The following is a 22,959-nucleotide window of genomic DNA, read 5'->3' as shown; positions in this document are numbered from 1 at the left end:
GGCATTCTTTTCCCACACCCTTCATGCCTCAGAAATTCGGCACTCATCCGTCGAAAAAGAGGCCCAAGCTATCATTGAAGCTGTGCGGCATTGGAGGCATTACCTGGCCGGCAGGAGATTCACTGACCTACGGTCGGTTGCCTTCATGTTTAACAACACACAGTGGGGTAAGATCAAAAATGATAAAATCTTGAGGTGGAGGATCGAGCTCTCCACCTACAATTACGAGATTTTGTTTCGCCCCGGTAAGCTCAATGAGCCCTCTGATGCCCTATCCCAAGGTACATGTGCCAGCACACAAGTGGACCGACTCCTGACCCTGCATGACGATCTCTGTCACCCAGGGGTCACCCGCTTTTATCACTTCATAAAGGCCTGCAATCTGCCCTACTCCATCTAGGAGGTCAGGGCTATCACCAGAGACTGCCAGGTCTGCGCGGAGTGTAAACTTCACTTCTACCGGCCAGACCGTGCGCGCCTGGTGAAGGCCTCTCGCCCCTTCGAACGCGTCAGCGTGGACTTCAACGGGCTCCTCCCCTCCACCGACCGCAACATGTACTTTCTGAATGTGGTGGACGAGTACTCGAGATTCCACTTCTCCATCCCATGCCCCGACATGACGTCTGTCACCGTCATCAAAGCCCTCAACACCATCTTCGCTCTGTTCGGTTTTCCCGCCTACGTCCACAGCAACCGGGGATCCTCATTTATGAGCGATGAGCTGCGCCAGAACCTGCTCAACAGGGCCATTGCCTCGAGCAGGACGACCAGCTCCAACCCCCGGGGAAAACGGGCAGGTGGAGCGGGAGAATGGGACGGTCTGGAACGCCGTCGAGCTGGCCCTATGGTCCCGAAATCTCCCTGCCTCGTGTTGGCAGGAGGTCCTCCCTGACACTCTTCACTCCATTCGGTCGCTCCTTTGCATTGCGACTAACGGAACTCCCCATGAACATCTCTTTGCCTTCCCTGGGAAGACCACCTCCGGGGTTTCGCTCACAACATGGCTGGCAGCTCCAGGACCCATTCTCCTCCGCAAGCACGTGCGGCTCCACAAGGCGGACCCATTGGTTGAGAGGGTACAGCTACTCCACGCGAACCCACAGTACGTACATGTTGCCAGCCCTGTATCGGTGTCTCGCAATGTCAAAATGCGGATGCCCGAGCGGATTCGGTTGGAAGTGCGGTGGCTAATTACTGAGACCGTGGCCCCGGTATCGAGCTCCATCTGTATCAGGAAGCCGTTGATCCGGACCGTCACCTGGATGGATGCTACCTATGGTGCCGAGATGCAGAAAAGGTGGTGAGCCCTCTCTGCCTGTTCCTCGACGAAATGGGCCCGTCCTCTGGGACAGTTATTAAGGTTCTGCCGGGGGCGGGGGGGGGGGGGGGGGCGGGCGGGCTTCCTCGCTGGTGTCCATTTCATCGGTTTCTCTGGGTACTGGTAAGTCCGTCTTATAGGTTGGGAATCTCCACTGTGGGGACGTTATGGCATCTCTCACCGGGAAAGTGTTGTCTCTGGTCATGGTCTCCTGGGGTGCACCTCTAATGGTGAGAGGCCTGAACCTCAGCTCGGGAAGGGGCACACCACACCCTGTTGGGATCCTAGGCTGAGGAGAGCCATTCCTTGAAGCTCCTGGACATCGCGTTCTGCACCCTCCTGGGACAAAGCTATTTTGGTTGCTTTCTTCAGGTCAACATATGTTTCTTCCAATAAGTGTTCTTGGGTCACTGCATCACAGATGCTGCAGACCAGCTGGTCTCTCGAGTGCCTCAGATAATGTTGGGCTGAACTCGCAGAACTCGGCAAGTTTCTGTAAATGGGCCAGGAATCCAGTTACAGGTTCTCTCTGGTTTTGGGCAGCTATGTGGAAACATCAGATAATCAGTGGCAGTTTGGATCAAAATGGTTGCTTACCAGGGAAACAAAATCTGCAAACTGCCGTGTGAATCTGGAAAAGTCAAACTTTTGATGATGCTGTAGGTGTCGGCGCCACAGATCCCGTACCAGCCTCCCCGGACAGGCGCCGGAATGTGGCGACTAGGGGCTTTTCACAGTAACTTCATTGAAGCCTACTCGTGACAATAAGCGATTTTCATTTTTTTTTCCAGATCACAAGGAGAGTCACTGTATGTCTGTCGTCCCTGCAATGTCGTTCAGTTGAAAAAAGTAGAGCATTCGCTTGATGTATTGGATCCAGTCCCCTGTCATGGTGTCTAACGCGTCTATCTTACTAATTAGTGGCATTTCTACAGCCTGGATGGAGGCCCGCCGAGGCCTAGTTGAAATGGGCCTGGTCTGAGGAAATGGCGACTCCCGCAGCTCTCTTTTACCCTCGTCACCAGTGTAAACTCTCAGGCAAACAACCACTCAGAAGCAACAACTGTAGAAAAGCTTTGTTTTATTTTTACTTGTATGTTTACAGCTCCTACTCCCCAAAGGGTCTCCCACACCCAGCCCACACTTGGGCCAGGGTATTTATGTCCCAGAGGCCCTCTGGCTTAAGGGGATGATTACACTCCCTCATCTCGGTGTATCATACTCAGGTGAGGCCACTCTGAGGTTGCAGATGCCTGGGCCTCTTGTCAGGTTATAACAATTACCTAGACTTAGGTATACATGGTATGACGTCTAAATTTTCTGGTAATATGAAACTTACAACTATGATAAGCAATGATGATAGTGGACTATCATAGACTGGTGAAATGAGCAGGTAGGTACATGGCAGATAAAATTAATGCAAAGAAGTGCGAAGTTTAACATTTTGGGAGGATGATTTAGAAACATTATAAACTAAATAGTACAATATTAAATGAGATACAGGAACAGAGTGACATTGAACTATAGAGCACAAACAAAGAAATAGTGGGTGTGATCCACCGGTCGCGTTGTCATGTCCCTTGAGTGAGGTGCAGCCAGTGAATGCCAGAAGAGGCCTCTTGTGGGCTTCCTGGAAGTCTTCACTCCTGGGGGGATCCACCCAAGTTCGAGGCGTCCGAGCCTGAAACACGGCCACAAGGGGCGTGAGCAAACAGCGCTCGCCGAAACCGGTTTTAAACCGACTTAGGCAAACTTACCCGGGATCCACCGACCTCCCCAGCCAGATTGCAGTGGGTGCCATTCAGCACTGGTCCACATAAACATGGCACTGCCACTTTGGTACTGGCAAGGTGCTCAGGTGGCATTGCCAAGCTGGCAGGAGCACTGCCTGGGTGCCAGTGCAAGGATGCCCAGGTGGCACTGCCAAGGGTCAGGGGCCAAGGGGGGGGCCATGCCCATGAATGGAGGGTGAGGGGGTTTGAAGGTTGGGGGTGTGCAGGGATGGTAAGTAGGAGCCTCTGGTTGGGGAGGTAATGGGTGGGGGTCCTGGAAGGGGGGAGGTGCTGTAAGGGGGCTTGGGGTCGGTTCTAGAGTAGGGGCCTACAGGGATCCGATAGTGGGGTAGTGCCCAAGTGTGTGTGTGTGTGGGGGGGGGGGGGAGTGACATTGCCTTGGGTGGGGGGAACCCACAAACCCACTGAGAGATCAGGGCACCCTTTCAAAATGGCAGCTCGATTGCAGAGTTCAGCTCCCCAGTGCTAAAAAAAAATCTAAGTGTGGGTTCAACTCCCCAGGGCCTAAACAGTGACTAAGTGTCATTGAATACCAGTGGGGAACTCGCCGGCAGAGCCAGCGGGAAACTCCCTGAAAAACCCACCACAAATTAACTTAGAAAATTTGGGGGAGAATTGCACCCAGTGAGTTGCAAACTGGAATATACTGTTGGCGAACTGGATGATTGAAAGGTATAATAACTTTCAAAAGGAAATTAATTGGATCAATGCTTGAAAGAAAACCTGCAAGCTGTGGGTAAAGAGCAAGGAGAGAGGGTAATTGTACAAGGATCCAGAACCCACATGATGGGCTGAGTGACCTCTTTTTGTGCTGCGATTCTTATTAACGATAGTTCGAAGACGTTCATGAGGAACACAGTCCTGCAAAAGCATTCACCTAAGGAAGGAGCAGTGCTCCAAAAGCTTGTGTTTGAAACAAACCTGTTGGACTTTAACCTGGTGTTGTAAGACTTCTTACTCCGCAAAAGTACGTTATCTTAATTGAATTCGGGGTCCGGCATGGCAAACTTTCTTGGGGGGGGGGGGGGGGGGACTTCCTAATCTTCATCTTATGATAGAAAAATACAACTAAGACTTAATTGTAATGATTATTAAAAAGCCATTGGAAACCCTGGAGTGCAGCATATGAATTATTAACGAGTGTAGACCTCCCTAAGCCAGCTCCAAAGGTACCTGGAGCAGCCCGTCCCGTTTATTGTGAATGCCACGTCCGAATTGCTGCTCATTCAGCAGCCAAAATCACGCGCGCGCCCTGGCAGCTGTCACTCACAGTCACTGCCCCGGGGCGGGGCGGGGCGGGGCGGCCGTGGGGGGGGGGGGGGGGGGGGGGGGAGGTGATTGGCGCGACAGTGCCTTCTGTGCACGCGCGCGGTCCACAACATTCCATTACCCCAGGGCCAGGCGGCGGGAGATGGGGGAGGGGGTGGACAGCGGCGGGAGATGGGGGAGGGGGTGGACAGCGTCCGGAGTTATCATTGCGCTAAGCGCGGAGCCGGGACAGGAGTTAGGGAGGGGCGTCAGTGCGCGTGCGCAACGGGTGACGGCACGCAGGGGTGTCAGCGCGTGCGCGCGCACGAGCAAGGTGAGGGGTGCGTTTTGGGGGCGGGGCGGCGCGCGTTGCGTTGTCCGGCGACATGGCGACGGTGGCGGCCTAAAATTCCCATCACCTCGAGTAAACCGCAAACATACGGCGCCGGTGAGCCGTGAGCAGCATGGCCAGGCACAGAAATGTCCGCGGACTGAAGTATGACGAAGGTACTGAGCACCAGCAACATCGTGGGCCGTTTTGCTGTCAGATCCCAGTGTGTGGTTGTCCGCTGGGGCCTGAACTCCCGCGTTACTCTCTCGGAACAGGGGGGCAGCTCAGTTCTGGGCCTTCCTTCCATCTCTTATGTAGCCGGAGAATTAAAGCTGGTCATGGTGTAGATGGGTGGATCAATAATCGTTATTGGAGCCTGTAAAATAACCAGCCGACCCCGCATTGATTTTGTGTAAATCCAGTGAAACAGTTGCTACACACAACATTCGCCAGATAATATTAGGGGTCCACTGAAACAAAACCCTGACACATGGTGATAACTAAAGTACAGTTATTGTTTTTTTCTTGAGGCTGTTACTCCAGTTAATTACTAAGTACAATAGTAACACTATTTACTCTGCTTCGCGAGTAATTATTTGACACACCAGCACGTACAGCTTTACTTTATTACTTATGGTTATTTTAGATATATTGAAAATAACATTCCATATTGCAGACTTAAATTCAACAAGATAGTGTCAAGAACAGTATTACAGAGTGGGTGACATTTTTCAGTTTTTCACATTTTTCTTTTAGCTCTTACAGAAATATTTTTGACATGGTGTATTGTATAAATCTGCAGTGACGTTTTTCATCAATCCACGTGTAAGCCTGACACATATGTGGAAATCTTACAACCTGCCAGTCGTGGTACAGCTTAATGTATGCAATGATTTTAAGCAGAATACAAAATATATAGATGCATGCATATATATAAATATATCTGCATGTTTTTAAATACAGCTTAATTTAATTGAGGCTGTTAAAAGGGATAACAAATGGCATTACCTTCTTTGATTCAGTAATATTTCAGACCAGAAAAGGCTGGTCTCGCTACCAGGCTTATTTCATAGATTCATATCGATGCTTCCAGCACAGAAGGAGGCCATTTGGTCCATTGTGCCCAGCTCGGTTAACAAAGACCTGACTACACAGAGCCTATAGTGAATATGTAAATACTTTTAAATGTTAGGAAAGTTTCTGACTCAGCTACCCTTTCGAATAGTGAGTTCCAGACTCTCACCACCCTCTGGGTGAAAAACTTTCTCCTCAACTCTCCTCTTAACCTTTTTCTACCTCTTACCATAAATCTATGCCCCCTGGCTATTGACCCCTCAACTCCATCTGTACCCGTCTGTACAAATCTTTATCAGGTCACCTCTAAACCTTCACTGCTCCAAGGAAAACAGCCCCAGCATATCTAATCTTTCCTCATACCTCAGACCCTTTCCATGTATTGGTACTGATGTGTTATAGTAAATAGCTTACTTGAGCTAATAAGATTTGTGTTGTGTGATTGTCTTTGATCATCACAATTGTTAATTGTTGTACTATTAATATTGCAGCAATAATATGGCTAAATGATCAAAAGTGCTTCTTCAGTTGTAATTACGCTGTGTGGAACTATCTCTTCAGATACAAGTTTATAATTTTATTGCTGGGTCATTGGAAGTGTAGAAATTAAACACATTAACTATCATGCTTGTCTACGAGTCTCCCCTGGCCCAGGTATGGGTTGCATGCTCAGGGTTACACATCATAGCCAATGGCAGAACCAGAAAATTTTAATTGGTGATGGTAGAAGAGCTTGCAACCTCAAGGGCACCAACTGCTTACATGTGGAGATTCTTTCAGGATGAGGACTTGTGTTAAGCACATTATGAGGCTGGCAGTGGGAGACTATGGGAAATTGAGGATGGCAATGGGAAACCATGGAAAATTGAAGTTGAAAATGGGAAGCTCTAATGAACAACTGAAGAGGAAAGTGCAAGACCATAAGGCTCAGTGAAATGAGCAGGGGACATGCGGATCACCACTAGGCTAAAACCTATGCTCAGTACATTTGGTGTGGTATGAAATAGGCTCGCATCTGATTTCCCACATGAAAAATTTCCTGATCTTGACTAAAAATCTATCAAGTTACTGAGTAGAGTTAAGTACTTTTCCTAGTGGAGAAAAGGAAATTTGTCAGGCTTGGACCATTATTGAATAGTTACACTGTAGCATTGAAAAAGGCCTTGAAACAAGTTGTCAGCTGGTTCTTCATCTTGGTTTGAAGAGTGTGACAAGCTGCTTAAATAGATATGTGCCCTTTTTTTGGTCTTGTAAAATCATGTGGCATGCCTTTTATTTTTATTTTTTGAAAAATATTTTATTAAGGCATTTATATATTTACACATCAAACACAACCATAAAACAAAACAAGCCAACAGGGCTGCAAATAATCAAACCAACTAAATACCCAACAGCCCGCCTCCTGCTTCCCAACATTTTATCCCCCCCACCCCCCCAGACATCTTAACATCAAAGAAGTCGATGAACGGCTGCCACTTCAGGGAAAACCCCTCCACAGACCATCTCCAGGCGAACTTTATCTTCTCCAGCCAAACAAACTCTGCTAGGTGACTCATCCGCACCCCTGGTTTCGCCGGCCCTGAGTCCCTCTATTCTAATAAGATCCGTCACCGGGCTACCAGGGAGGCAAAGGCCAAGACATCGACCTCTCTCACCCCCGGGTCTTCTGACACTCCATTGATGGCCATTTCTTTACTCGGGACCATCTTTACCTTCAAGACCTCTGACACAACGTCGGCAAACCCCTGCCAGAATCCCCCAAGCTTCGGACAGGCCCAAAACGTGGACCATGATTCGCGGGCCCACCCACGCACTGCCCACACCTATCCTCCACCCCTTCAAAAAACCTGCTCATCCTGGCCACAGTCATATGTGCCTTGTGGAACACTTTACAAACGACGAGGATACGTTCACCCTCAAAGCTTCCACCCACACCCCAACTGTTCCTCCTACTTGCGCTTAATTACCCCTATCAGGGCTCCCTCTCAATCCATCAACTCCTTATCAATTTCCGACACTATAGGGCAGCACGGTAGCATAGTGGTTAGCACAGTTGCCTCACAGCTCCAGGGCCCCAGTTTCGATTCCCGGCTCGGTCACTGTCTGTGCGGAGCCTGCACATTCCCCCCGTGTCTGTGTGGGTTTCCTCCAGGTGCTCCGGTTTCCTCCCACAGTCCAAAGATGTGCAGGTTAGGTGGATTAGTCATGCTAAGTTGCCCTTATTGTACAAAACATGTTAAGTGGGGGTTACGGGGATAGGGTAGATAGGTGGGCTTCAGTAGGGTACTCTTCGTAAGGGCCGGTGCAGACTCGATGGGCCGAATGGCCTCCTGCACAGCAAATTCTATGCTTCTATACTCTCACCTACCCCTGTTTTTGACACCACATTGTCCTGTAGCCCCTGTGGCAGCAGGTGGGGAAAGGACGGTACTTGCTTCCGGACAAAATCCCTCACCTGCAAATACTGGAATCCATTCACAATGGGCAACTCAAATTCCTTCACCAACCCCTCCAAGCTCGGAAAGCTGCCCCCAACAAATAGGTCCTCAAACCCCGGAGCACACCTATGATTCCTGCAAATCGGTGGCCAAACCGAGACCCCTTCAGCCTTAGGTGCTGCTGCCACTGTCCCCACACCCTCAGGGCCGTCGCCACCACCGAGCTTGTGGAGTATCTGGCTGGTGAGGACAGTAAAGGTGCAACAGTGCCCCCAGACTTACAAGAGGCAGTCTCAATCCGTTCCCACACAGACCCCTCCCCCACTACCAGATTCCTAACCTAGGCTATATTCGCCACCCAATAGTAATTAATCGAATTTGGGAGAGGTAACCCACCCACCCCTCGACCCTATTCCAGCAGCAATTCTTCACCCGCGGGGTCTTACCTGCCCAGACAAACCCTGAAATCAGTGCATTCACCCTCCTAAAAAAGCCTTAGGAATGAAGATCGGGAGAGTCTGGAACACAAACAAGAACCTTGGGAGGACCATCATCTTCACCGATTGCACCTGTCCTGCCAGCGACAGCACATCCCACCTCCTGAAATTTGGTTTCAACCGCGCCAGACTCAACTTGTGCAACTGCACCCACCCCCATGCCATCTGAATACGAAAACTCACCCCCACTAGTCTAAACGGCAACTCCCCCGGCCTCTTATCCTGCCCCCTCACTTGAATCGGAAAAACCTCGCTCTTCTCCATATTCAGTCTATAATCTGAAAAACGACCAAACTCCTCGAATATATCCATACTCTTTCCCCCCCCCCCCCCCCCCAATACCTTCCAAAGGGTTTGAAATGTAGAGCAGCAGATTGCCAATGGCTCTGTAGCCAATTCAAAGAGCAATGGGGAAAGTGGGCATCTCTGCCCTGTTTCCCAGTGCATCCTGAAATATTCTGAACTCACCCGATTCGTTCGTACACTCGCTATCAGCGCCCGGTACAACAACCGGACCCAATCCACAAATCCCTGCCCAAACCCAAAACCGCCCCAGCACCTCCCATAGATAGTCCCACTGCACCCGTTGGAAGGCCTCCGCATCCATGGCGACCACCACCTCCACACTTCATCCCTCCGGAGCATCATTATAATATTCAACAACTGCCGATGTTGGTCGACAAATGCCTCCCCTTAACAAACCCCGTCTGGTCCTCTCCTATCACCCCTGGCACACAGTCCTCAATCCTTGAGGCCAAGATCCTGGCCAACAATTTGGCATCCACATTTAACAGCGAAATTGGCCGATAAGACCTACACTTCTCCGGAATCCTTATCCCTCTTTAAAATTAAGGATATCGAGACCTGCGATAATGTCGGGGGGAGCACCCCCTGCTCCCTCGCCTCATTAAACGCTCTTACCAGCAGGAGCACCAAGTCCCCTGAAAACATTTTGTAAAATTCCACTGGAAACCCTTTCGGGCCCGAGGCCTTCCCCGCCTGCATCTCCCCCATAGCCTCCACCACTTCTACCAGCCCAATGGGGGCTCCCAATCCCGCCACCTGGTCCTCCTGCCCCAGGGAGCTACAACCCCTCCAAAAAACTTCTCATTCCCTCCACCCCACCACAAGTACACTCATAGACCGCCTATTTAGCTTTCCTCAACTGCCGTACCGCCTTACCCGTGGTTATCAGCCCAAACTCCATCCTCAACAACTCCGCCTCCGGGGCCTCCGAATACCTCCTATCCACCTGAAAAATCTCCTTCACTAACCCCGCCAGCTCCCTCCACTAACCTTGCCATCTCTGCCCGCTCCGTCTTATCTCTCTGTGCCCGCATTGGAATAAAATCCGCCCTTTCTACTGCCTTCAGTGCCTCCCATAGCGTGGCGGCCGAAACCGTACCCGTGTCATTCAGCTACATATATCCCCGAATAGCAGCCCTCACCCGCTCACAAACATCCCCATCTGCCCCACACCTAACCTCCACTGCGGCCCACCCCCCATTCACCTGCAAGTCCATCCAAAGCGGCGCATGATCTGAAACCACAATTGACGAGTGCTCCGAACCGACCACCCCCGCCAACCACGTTCTATCCAACACAAAATAGTTGATTCGGCAGTACACCCTGTGGCAGCATTCTTTTTCTGCCACAGACAGAATTTGTGTTTCCATTCACTGCCCTTGATCAGTGTGTTTGTGCAGGAGAGGTGTGTTTTCTTACCCTCTAATTTCCAGCAGCAACAATAGAGATTATTTATTATCACAAACTTGGCCTGGAATTTAAAATGTGACATCACACATAAACTCTCAAGCATGCAAAGATTAGATACAGTTGAAGGTAAAACTATATAGCTGTAACTTATACTCTCAGTTTCTTCATGACAGGCCTGTAGTTTCTTAGATGGTGGTGAAATGAAAGTCTGGTTGTTGTGGGACACCAGTAGTCACATCCTGCCTATTAGAGTACCCACCCTTGATTCCGACTTTGCTCTCTGTAGTTCAGCCAGTTTACTAGCAAAGTCATCATTTGCCTTCAAATCCATCAGTTTCAGATGACAATCTCTTAATAAAATATTCTCAGGAAGTCCATGGAAAATAGTATGCATAGATATCCTTCCATCCACTAATAATCATAATCTTTGTAAGAAGTCTTACAACACTAGGTTAAAATCCAACATGTTTGTTTCAAACACTAGCTTTCGGAGCACTGCTCCTTCCTCAGGTGAATCCATTCACCTGAGGAAGGAGCAGTGCTCCGAAAGCTAGTGTTTGAAACAAACATGTTGAACTTTAACCTGGTGTTGTAAGACTTCTTACTGTGCTCATCCCAGTCCAACACGGCATCGCCACATCATGAATAATAATTTTTTTAGTGTCACAAGTAGGCTTACATTAACACTGTAATTAAGTTATTATAGACCCATCACATTTTTCTAACAACAATGCTAGGTTATCTGGTCAATGTTTCCACGATCTCTCTCAGTTATTTTAGTAGCAGCGATACAAGCACAATTTTTCAGTTTAAAGGTACGGTTTCCGAATTGGAAGATTGTAGTTAAGGCCTCTTCAGTGTCTCGGGAATGGAAACTATCTGATCTTGGGGATTTGTCTCTTTAATGCTTTAATTTCTCCATTACTATTGCTTATGTTAATTTTGTTCACTTTCTGTCCCTAATTCAATAGTACGATAGATCACAACGTAAAATACAACCTCATTTTTTCATACTTTTGCATGTACCCTGAGTATATCAGACACACCCCTCAGCTACTCAATGCTTTACTTGCGTTGGTAGTTGACCTCAAGTTTCACCCCAGGAGTACCGTATATACTCGCGTATCATGCGACTTTTGAAGACCTAAATTGTAACCTAAATTTGGGGGGTCGCATGATACGCGAGATACAAAATTCACGGGTGTTTTACTTGCTGTTTTTTCTGATGGGAAGATGTTCAGCCACTTGACGTTTCCATTCATAAAAACATGAATGGAAACGTCAAGTGGCTGAACATCTTCCCATCAGAATGCTGTGGTCAAAATCTGAAGAGTAGCATTCCTGATCATATGGGTAGTTTATTCAATACATGGCCGTCTTTTTCCGATACAGAATTTGTGGGTGTTTTACTTGCCGTTTTTATGAATGGAAACGTCAAGTGGCAGATCGACGCTAGTAAAGCCAGCTGGAAAGCTGTTCGATTCGCGAACAGCTTTCACAACAGAATCCACTCTGCAGAATCCACAGACAATGATACCATTTGGAAGTTTTAGTTTGGGCATTAATTTCCAAAAAAGTGACTCGCATGATACATGAGATATAGCATAAAATCATGTTTTGGGGACGAAAATTTAGGGGTCGCATGATACGCGAGATCGCATGATACGCGAGTATATACGGTATATCTTTTACTGACCTTATACTAGTAAGTTGGTGCATGGATCAAGCAGGTGAGATGAGCTAATTTCCAAAGATGATGTGTGGGAGTTTCGAGACATGCTGAAACATAGCAGACCATGCATGGCATGGCGAGTGACAAATATAATGGGTTCTCTTGCAAAAGTAGTGAAGTATGAAGCAACTTTCAAGCTAAAAGTCATAACTTTTGTCAACTTATCAAATAACTGCAGCAGTGAGGGGATTCGGTGCAAGTGGAAAGCTGGTATGTGAATTGAAGAAATGGTCCTGAAGCTGTTGAAGATGAAATGTGCCATCAGACCAAGGTCAGCCACTGACCTGATCTTGAAAAGCATGTGTCTTAGTGGGTCCTCGCAAATCATTGGAATAGTTAAACCATCATCAGAAATGCAGTGCCCATATATGCACTTAAGTGGGCCAAATCAAACGCTGAGTCCAGCAAACATTTAAGACCAACAGTTTGTATTCTGTGGAGTTGTATCCACTTTATGGAATTAAACAATTTAATCTTATGGCAGAAGACAAAGATCATTCAGACTACCAAAAGATTTCAACGCAAAGATTGCTAGTTTCCAGCAATTATCATCAGATAGCAGCTAAAATATGATTATCCATTAAGCCACATCGACAACATGGATGAAATGCCCATGAATTTCAATATGTCCAGCAACTGAGCTGTGGAATGGAAAGGTTCAAAAACTGTTCTAGAGAAAACTACAGGTCATCAGAAGATGAGATTACTAGCCTGCATGGTCAACAGAATGAAATGAAAAGCTTTTGGTAATATTTAGACAAAAACCTTGAAGTTCACTTTAGAAGCTTTTGTGCATGTTCATGACAAAGGAAATAATAATAATCTTTATTGTCACAAGTAGGCTTCCATTAACACTGCAATGAAGTTACTGTGAAAAACCCCGAGTTGCCACACTCCGGCGCCTGTTTGGGTACACTGAGGGAGAATTCAGAATGTCCAATTTACCTAACAGCATGTCTTTCGGGACTTGTGGGAGGAAACCGAAGCACCCGGAGGAAACCCACGCAGACACAGGGAGAACATGCAGACTCTGTACAGACAGTGATCTAAGCCAGGAATTGTACCTGGATCTTGGCGCTGTGAAGCAACACTGCTAACCACTGTGCTACCATACTGTGTATGGATGAGGATGGAGTGAAGGTGAGGATCAATAATGTCTGGAATAGTCACCCTGGTGACCTATGTAAAGAATGCAACTCAGTAGTGTGAGCCATGTTCAGATCCCATATACCTGATGAAATCAAGAGATGCCTACGAAGAAATGAACACCCACATTGCAATCATTCTGTGGGGAGACAGTGGTGTAGTCTTTATTGGATTAATAATGCAGAGGCCAAGGCTAATATTCTGGAGACGTGGGTTACAATCCCACCATGGCAGATGGTGGAATTTACATTCAAATAAAAAATGTGGATAGAAGGATAGAGGAAAAAACCTTCACAAAAAATGTGGAATATCCAATTCAATGGATTGGGGGAGGAGGGGAGAAGCTGATTTTTTTTGTGGAGGCGTGATGTTGAAAGTAAAAGCACTCCATCTGATTTAGGGTGGGATTCTTATAATGACACCATGGCCAAAGTAACTCAGAATTAAGTTGATGATTTTTTTTGTGTCGAATGCCGAAGATAATGAATTTGATGGTTTTAAAACACTTTAACCATAACATGTAGGAGCAGAAGAAGCCATTCAGCCCATCAAACTTGATTTGTCATTCGGTGAAATCATGACTGATCTGATGTGATCATCCTCAACTCCACTTTCCAACCATATCCCTATAACCCTCAATTCCCTTACTGATTAAAATTCTGTCCATTTCAGCCTTGAACATAATGACCCAGCTTCAATAGTTCTCTGCGATAAAGAATTGCACGGATTCACCCTCCTGAGAGAAGTTATTTCTCCTCATCACTGTCTTAAATGGATGACCCCTTACTCTGAGATTATGCCCTCAGGTCCTAGCCTCTCCCACAAGGGGAAACAGCCTCTCCGCATCTATCCCCTCAATAAGTTCATCTCTCATTCTTGTAAACTCCAATGAATGCAGGCACAACCTACTCAACATCACGTATGAAAATATTTCCATACCCAGGATCAATTTAGTGAAGCTCTTACTGCCCACCATTATGTTACTTGCTAGATTAGCCACATGGTTTATCTTTTTCATTGTTTTTGTCATCTTTTGTTGGTTTTTAAAACTTTCCAAATCCACTGTCTTACCACTAACCTTTGACACATTGTATATTTTTTCTTTCAGTTTAATATTATCCTTTACTTCCGTGGTTAACTATTGTAGATTTATTCCTTTCCTCGAATCCTCCTTCCTCACTGGGATATATAGTTGTTATGAGTCCCATCTATTTCCATAAACATCTGCCATTGCTGATCAACCTTCTTTTCTGCTAAACTCCTTTCCCTGTCCACACCAGCTAACTCCACTCATTCCTTTGTGGTTCCCCTGTGGTTTCTGACCCAAGTTTCTTACACTCAAACTGAATGCTAAATTGAACCTTGTAATGGTCACTATTTTCTACAGGTTACTATTTACTAGGGAATCTTTCACTGAGATTGTTCACGAAACCTGCCTCATTACACATGACCCAGATTCAAAATAGCCTGATCCCTGTTGGATCCACAACATAGTGTTCAAGGAAACAGTCCTGAATACACTTATGAATTCTTCCTCATGGCCAATTTGATTTTCCAAATCCGCATGAAGATTAAAGTCATCCATGATTAATATACTGCCTTTTTTTACATGATGTGGAGATGCCGGCGTTGGACTGGGGTGAGCACAGTAAGAAGTCTTACAACACCAGGTTAAAGTCCAACAGGTTTGTTTCAAACACGAGCTTTCGGAGCGCAGCTCCTTCCTCAGGTAAATGGAGAGGTATGTTCAAGAAACATTTATATAGACAAAGTCAGAGATGCTGGACAATGCTTGGAATGCGAATATTTGCAGGTAATCAAATCATTACAGATCCAGGGAGAGGGATAATCACAGGTTAAAGAGGTGTGAATTGTCTCAAGCCAGAACAGTTGGTAGGATTTTGCAAGTCCAGGCCAGATGGTGGGTGGTGGATGTAATGCGACATGAATCCAAGATCCCGGTTGAGGCCGCACTCATGCGTGCGGACCTTAGCTATAAGTTTTTGCTCAGCAATTCTGCGTTGTCGCGTGTCCTGAAGACCGCCTTGGAGAAAGCTTACCCGGAGATCAGAGGCTGAATGCCCTTGACTGCTGAAGTGTTCCTCGACTGGAAGGGAACATTCCTGCCTGGTGATTGTTGCACGATGCCCGTTCATTCGTTGTCGCAGTCTCGCCAATGTACTGCATGGTCTCGCCAATGTACCACGCTTCGGGACATCCTTCCCTGCAGCGTAAGAGGTAGACTACATTGGTCGAGTCGCACGAGTATGTGCCGCGTATCTGGTGGGTGGTGTTACCACGTGTAATGGTGGTATCCAAGTCGATGATCTGGCATGTCCTGCAGAGATTGCCCTGGCAGGCTTGTGTGGTGTCGTGGTCGCTGTTCTGAAGGCTGGGTAATTTGCTGCAAACAATGGTTTGTTTGAGGTTGCGCGTTTGTTTGAAGGCAAGTAGTGGGGATGTGGGGATGACCTTGGCAAGATGTTCATCTTCATTGATGATGTGTTGAAGGCTGCGAAGAAGATGTCGTAGTTTCTCCCCCCCAGGAAAGTACTGGACGACGAAGGGTACTCTGTCAGTGGTGTCCCGTGTTTGTCTTCTGAGGAGGTCGGTGCGGTTTTTTGCTGTGGCACGTTGGAACTGTCGATCGATGAGTCGAGCGCCATATCCCGTTTGTACAAGAGTATCTTTCAGCATCTGTAGGTGTCTGTTACGCTCCTCCTCGTCTGAGCAGATCCTGTGTATACGGAGAGCTTGTCCATAGGGGATGGCTTCTTTAATGTGTTTTGGGTGAAAGCTGGAGAAGTGGAGCATCGTGAGGTTGTCTGTGGGCTTGCGGTAAAGCGAAGTGCTAAGGTGACCATCCTTGATGGAGATGAGTGTGTCCAAGAATGCAACAGAATTTGGAGAATAGTCCATGGTGAGTCTGATGGTGGGATGGAATTTATTGATCTCATCGTGTAGTCGTTTCAGTGATTCTTCGCTGTGGGTCCAAAGGAAAAAAAATGTCATCGATGTATCTGGTGTATAACGTCGGTTGCAGGTCCTGTGAGGTGAGGAAGTCTTGTTCAAACTTGTGCATGAAGATGTTGGCATATTGAGGTGCAAATTTGGTACCTGTGGCTGTTCAATGCATCTGGATGAAGAATTTGTTGTCGAAGGTGAAGACGTTGTGATCTAGAATGAAGTGGATGAGTTGCAGAATTGCGTCTGGAGATTGGCAGTTGTCAGTGTTGAGGACTGAGGCTGTTGTAGCAATGCCGTCGTCATGGGGGATGCTGTTGTAGAGTGCCGAGACATCCATTGTGACAAGGAATGTTCCTGGTTCAACTGGTCCATGGGTATGTTTCTGGAACATACCTCTCCATTCACCTGAGGAAGGAGCTGCGCTCCGAAAGCTCGTGTTTGAAACAAACCTTTTGGACTTTAACCTGGTTTTTTTACATGCCCTCATTATCTCCTGATTTATTCTCCAGTCTACAGCATAGCTACTGCTAGGGGACCTGTAGACTACTCCCAACAGTACAGGCTGTCCCAACGGTACAGACCCTACTTTCTCCAGTACTGATGCCAGTGCCACATGAACTGCTAAAGGTACCTTTGTGCAATCACATTACCTTAATGAATTATCAATGTTCTGTTGTTTTCATATTTCAAAATTTCAACCCCTACACCCACATAGGTTCACATTTTATATTCAGCGAACAGGCTGACCCCTTTTTGGAGACTTTAAAAGTTGTCTTATACACTAGGATCTGTGATAGTTTCCGTGGGATGTTTAGAATATTGACCTCCTACTATTAATGTTGATATGGGGGAAAGGGAGTTAAAATCAAAGCCAGAGCTCTCTGGTTTATGGATTTGAAGAGTAGGGTAAAGCAGAAGAAGTGGTGTATGACAGATGTCAGCATGGCAATACGTGGGAGAATTAGGCTGAATTTAAAAAAGTACAGAAAAGTGAGAAAGGAAATGAGAGGCAAATAGACAGTTCAAGGATATTTTTAAAAATTCGTTTATGTGGGTGTCGCTGGCTGAGCCAGCATTTATTGTCCATTCCTGTGGATTTAAGAGTCAATCACATTGCTGTGGGACTGGAGTCACATGTAGGCCAGACCAGGTAAGGATGACAGATTTCCTTCCCTAAATAACATTAGTGAACTACATGGGGTTTTACGACAATCGACAATGGTTTCATGGTCACCTTTAGGTTTTTATTGAATTTTCACCATCTGCCATGGCGGGATTCGAACCAGGATCCCCAGAGCATGTCACTGGGTCTCTGGGTTACAAGCCCAGTGACAATACCATTGCGCCACAGCCTCCCATCTAGATTGACAATTTACATGGAAGGGAATCCAAAGGTCTTCTGTGGAAACATCAACAATAAAAAGGCTCTCGGCCAGGCAGTGTGGCTGAGTAGAAATCAAAATGAAGATCAAAATTAAGGTAGAGGCAGAAGGCATGGTTAAGGTACTTAATGAGAATTTTATATCTGTGTTTATGAAAGAAGAATTCGATGTCAAAGCTCTGGTAAAAGAGGAGGCTGTCAGGATAATCTTGAGATTAGAAATAGACAAGAGTTGGTACTAGAAAGTCTTGAGTACTGGATTAGCCACCTGGTCCAGATGGGATGTATCTTGGGTTGCTGAAGGAAAGCAAGGATGGAAGTTGCAGAGGAACTGGACAGAATCTTCCAGTCATCTGTAGATACAAAAGTGGTGCCAGAGACCACTTGTTTGAAAATGGCCCATCACTTATGGGTGGCACATTGGTTAGCCCTGCTATCTCATAGCACCAGGGACGTGGGTTGCCTCTGGTCACTATGTGTGTGGAGTTTGTACATTCTCCCCATGTCTGCTTGGATTTTTTCCCGGTGCTCCGGTTTCCTTGCACAGTCCTGGGTTAGGTGGATTGGCCATGCTAACTTGCCCCTTAGTGTCCAGGGTTATGCAAATTAGGTCATGGGGATAGGGCGGGTAGATATGGGTAGAGTGCTCATTCGAAAGGTTGGTGCAGACTCGATGGGCCGAATACCTGCATTATAGGGATTCTATGAATTATAGGCCAATCATTTTAACAATGGTCTGTAGAAACGATAATCCAGGATTAAAGTATAGAATCATAGAATATGCAGTGCAGAAGGAGGCCATTTGGCCCAATGTGTCTGCATAGGCCCTTGGAAAGAATACCCTAATTATGCCAACCTCTCCACCCTGTCCCCGTAACCCTGCGTAACCTTTTGGACACTAAGGGGCAATTTATCATGGCCAATCCACTTAACCTGTACATCTTTGGACTGTTGGAGGAAGCCAGAGCACCCAGAGGAAACCCACACAAACACACTGGGAGGAAGTGCAGACTCCGCACAGTCAACTGAGGCCGGAATTGAACCTGGATCCCTGGAGATGTGAGGCAGCAGTGCTAACCACTGTACCACCATGCTGCCACTTGGCCAAGTATAGGCTAATAAAGCAGACCCAGCATTGGTTTGGTAAGGGAAAATTATGCTTAACTAATTTGATGGAGCTTTTTGATGAGGTTACAGGGTGGATGAGGGTAATGCAGTTAACTTGTAAAAGGACTTACAACAGGTGTTTGTTACAGTTCTACACAATGAGTTATTTGCAAAACTGAAGCTCTTGACCTAAAAGAAGCAGAGCAGCATTTTGAAGATTGACTAAAGCATTAAAAAAATCACTTGTGATGAATGGCTTTTTTCTACACTGGAGGGAGGTATATGATGTTGTTACCAGGATTCAGTATGTTGTTATGGCACCTAGGGATAGTTCGCGGTCAATTCCCGGAGTCACAACACAAGTGAATTAACCAATAATTCTTAGAGAAATACCAAAGTCTTTGGCCCTTGTTGCCCAATAATTAGTCACCAGGTTTGTAAGTTTAAACACAGTTACTGTTTATTTATAACAAGAACTATAATTAAATATGCAGTAAATACAACTGGTTAACTAGTATCTAATTCTCCACTTTAACTTGCCTTTACCCTCTATTATATACACATACACACACACACACAAACACAGAGGGAAGGAAAGGAGTTAAAATCATAAGTAAAAGGGAAAAAGAGTCTTTGTTTCAGATGTTTGTTTTAGCACATTACTCCTCTTCAAACTTTGCTTTCAGTTTGAATCTACAGCAAAGTCTCATTCAGGTCTATGTAGTTTCATAAATACAGCACTCACAGCTTTCCTGGAGAGAAAAAGATGGTTCTGTTCTTTGCATGCAACATGTAATGGTTTTCCTGTAGATGCATTCATTCAAGTTCTCTGCAGCTCCAGGAATACAGCATACTCGGCCTTTCTGGAGAAAACATGGAGGAGAGACGGTTCTTGTCTCTGTGTGTCCAGGAGTCAAACTGAGCTCTTTGGGACTCTGAAAATCATGCCACTGGGACACCACCGGGCAGAGTACAACCTTTTGGGCCAATTCATTGCCCCCTAGCCAATCAATTAAACATTGTTCCATCCCATCTCTCTTTCCGGTGCCGAAACGTCTGAAGCTCCTGTTCAAACTAGCAGAGTGTTTTCTCTTGTAACTTCTGAGTTCCTCATTCTCTGCTGCATGTTTCTTTTTTATAAAGTAAATTTAGAGTACCCATTTCTTTTTATAAATTCCAATTAAGGGGCAATTTAGTGTTGCCAATTAACCTACCCTGTGCATTTTGGCTTGTGGGGGGTGCGACACACGCAGACATGGAGAGAATGTGCAAACTCAACACGGACAGTGACACGGGGCCGGGATCGATCCCGGGTCCTTAACGTCGTGAGACAGAAGTGCTTGCCAGTGTGTCACTTCCCTGCTTGACCTAAAGATACATGTCCATTAATCACCCATGGATTAAAATGATAATGGCAAAATAAATGAAAGTGAATAAATTGGAAGGACTCTTGCAACGTGGACCACTCTGTTTTTGATCAACCTTAAGGATTTGGATTTTCTTTATTCATGAGTTGTGATCATCGTTGGCAAGGCCTATTCCTAGTTGACCTTGATGAAGTGGTGATGTGCAGTCTTTGAACTGCTGCAGCCATGTGGTGTATCTCGACCCACAGTGTTCTTAGAGAGGACGTCCAGGATTTTGACCCATTGGCATCAAAGTAAAGGGGAGGGTTAGAATCTGTTTTGTTGAGTTGGACAGTGCCTGGTGTGAATGCTACCTTTTAAAGATAGCTCCAATTTTTTTATTCTTGAACCTTACCCACTCTCCCGGATACAGTGTTATTCTAAAAAGAATTCTCTTTACTGTGTTGTTTCAACATGTTGAGTTATCAGCATCATTGAGCTGCTCAACTTGTCAAGGAATATAAAATGTTGTTATTTGTCAACTGCTGGTAGTTTACTTTACTGTACCGTAGCACTCCAGTAGTTTTGAATGCAGTTCATCAAGGAAAATACTGCCGTGGAAGTTTTCAAGTAGCTTATTGCACTGTCCTCAGGAAAGAAGATAGATAGATTGTCATTTTGTATAATGACTGAAGAGTAATCACTGTTGCAATTTAAGACTTGCAGCAAGATCCCAGAAGCAGCCACAAAATAAACAATTGTATGTTTTATAAAAGCAAATACTGCGGATGCTGGAATTCTGAAATAAAAACAGAAAATGCTGGATAAACTCAGCAGCCTGGCAGCATCTGTGTAGAGAGAAAAACAGTTTAAAATGTTTTTTTAGAGTACCCAATTATTTTTTCCCAATTAAGGGGCAATTTAGCATGGCCAATCCACCTAACCTGCACATCTTTGGGTTGTGGGGGTGCGAGAAACAATGTTAACGCTTCAAGTTCATATGACTCTTCTGCTCTGAAGAAGAGTCATATTGACTCGAAATGTTAACTGTATTTCTCTCTCCATTGATGCTGCCAGACCTGCTGAGTTTATCCAGCATTTTCTGTTTTTGTACCATCTGTTTTAGGTGTTGGTTGAAGAATAAATGTTGGCCAGGCCATTGGGAGAATTCCCCATCCACCTTCTGTTAGTGGTTGAAAAGCTTACTGACTTTTCTTGTCAGTTGTCAAAGCTGTTCAGAATTTCCATCTGAACCTTGAACTCTTAACTTGAATGCATTTCTATAAAACGGTTACTTGGTTATATCTGTTTAAAATGTAGCAAAATAAAAGTTTAGAAGGAGGATAAATTCTGCCAAGGTTGTTGAGAGTTATTTATCTTCTCCAAACTAATTGGTTAGGTTGCAATAACTGAAATATGTGCCAAATAGCCACGTTTACTAAATATGGTTTAAATATGGTACACATGGTTTAATGATGTTTCTTCCAACAGCAGCTCCTTCTTTAAACCTTTTCCTGTTAGTAGGCTTCCTGTAATGAAATCCATTCATTCTGTGCCTCTTGTGTGCTACGTTAGCAGACTATGAAGATTATAACATGTACATTTGTTCCTGCCTAGTAACAAGGGCGGAACCCTCTTGGGTGGTTTGTGATAGAGCTCCAGATCAGTTCAAGAGTCAGTGAATAGCACTTCTTGGGGATTTCAGTCTTTCAGTGTTTGTGTCTGTCAGCCAGGAAATGGCCCAGAGGTAAGGGACAAAGACAGGGACAGGAAAAAGTTTCCAGCTACGTTTAAAAACATGAAAAGGTCTACAGTTAGCAGACTTTAAGTGAAGTGGGTTCTAGAAAGTCCGGAAGATCCATGAAGGCAGCCAAAGATTGGTGACCTCATGCTGTGCATCCTAGGTGTAGAAGTGCCCCTTTGCAGCAGTGGTGTTCTACGTGGCATGGCTGAAGATCTGAAATTGTGTTTGTAAGTTGAAGGTTGCGTGTACTCTGCGACTCCAGGGGAACGGAATCTTGGAAGGCGAGATTGAAACCCTGTGAGGTGGGCCATCGTTGAAGCCAGTCGAGTTGGAGCTACTCTTGGAGAGAATTCCAAGGCAAGATCTTTGAAGGTGAAGGTTGGAAACTTATGAGAAAGACAAAGTTTCATTGGTTGGTTCACAATATGACAAATGTCTCGGTGTTTGTTGAGAAATCCATGGAATTGTACTTGATCACATTTGGCGTTTATTCTATTGTGTGGTGCTTTCAACTACAAATTGCCTGTTAATTCATTGTAAATTGTTTTCAAACATGTATAGTAAAATTTACTTTTGTTTGTTCAAAGCCCATGGTATCTTGTGACTTCCGTCTTGAATCTCAAACTTTGTCTACTTTAAGCTAAATGTTATTGGGTCCTTACAGGATCTCCCCCATGACCTGGGTTCTGTCCAAGGATTGAAACAGATTTTAATTGAGTTTCTTCAGTAGCACTTCATGGGATGTGGACAGTGATGGCAAGGCCTCATTTATTACTGACTGTCTTGAGAAGATGGTGATGGGCCACTGCCTATTTCACTCATTATTTTATTAAGCATTATCCTTTAGTTTAAAAAAAAATTAAAAGTCTAAAAATGGGAATCTCCAGGGAATAGAAATAGACGTGAACAGACTAGTGTTACTGTATCAGAATTAAGGAAATCAATAGCTGTTTTAACTTTTCCTAGTGGCCTCTATTTTGTTTCATATTTTCGGTGCTCATCATTTTACCAGTTTCTAAAAATCAGTCAATGCAATTTATTTTTAGATTTTGAAGATGATGACGTCTATGGCCAGTCAGTAGAGGATGATTACTGCATTTCTCCAACAACAGGTTTGTTAA

General features: G+C 45.6%; 1 protein-coding gene across 2 annotated transcripts in view; it reads left to right on the top strand.

Moving 5' to 3' along the window:
• The first annotated feature begins 4,694 nt into the window (after nucleotides 1-4,694).
• Nucleotides 4,695-22,959, top strand: part of hbs1l (HBS1-like translational GTPase) — a 208,211-nt gene continuing 189,946 nt past the window's right edge. The window contains exons 1-2 of one of the 2 annotated variants that reach the window (XM_038799399.1): nucleotides 4,695-4,866; nucleotides 22,885-22,950. In XM_038799399.1, coding sequence (XP_038655327.1) covers nucleotides 4,824-4,866; nucleotides 22,885-22,950 — 109 coding nt within the window. In that variant the 5' untranslated portion in view covers nucleotides 4,695-4,823. The remainder of the gene's footprint in view (nucleotides 4,867-22,884; nucleotides 22,951-22,959) is intronic. The other variant, XM_038799398.1, reaches the window with a different exon arrangement.

This window comes from Scyliorhinus canicula, chromosome 6, assembly GCF_902713615.1.
Source record: "Scyliorhinus canicula chromosome 6, sScyCan1.1, whole genome shotgun sequence".
Classification (NCBI taxonomy): domain Eukaryota; kingdom Metazoa; phylum Chordata; class Chondrichthyes; order Carcharhiniformes; family Scyliorhinidae; genus Scyliorhinus; species Scyliorhinus canicula.
Note: the sequence above shows the minus strand (reverse complement) of the source record. Positions and strands in the feature narration are given on the sequence as shown.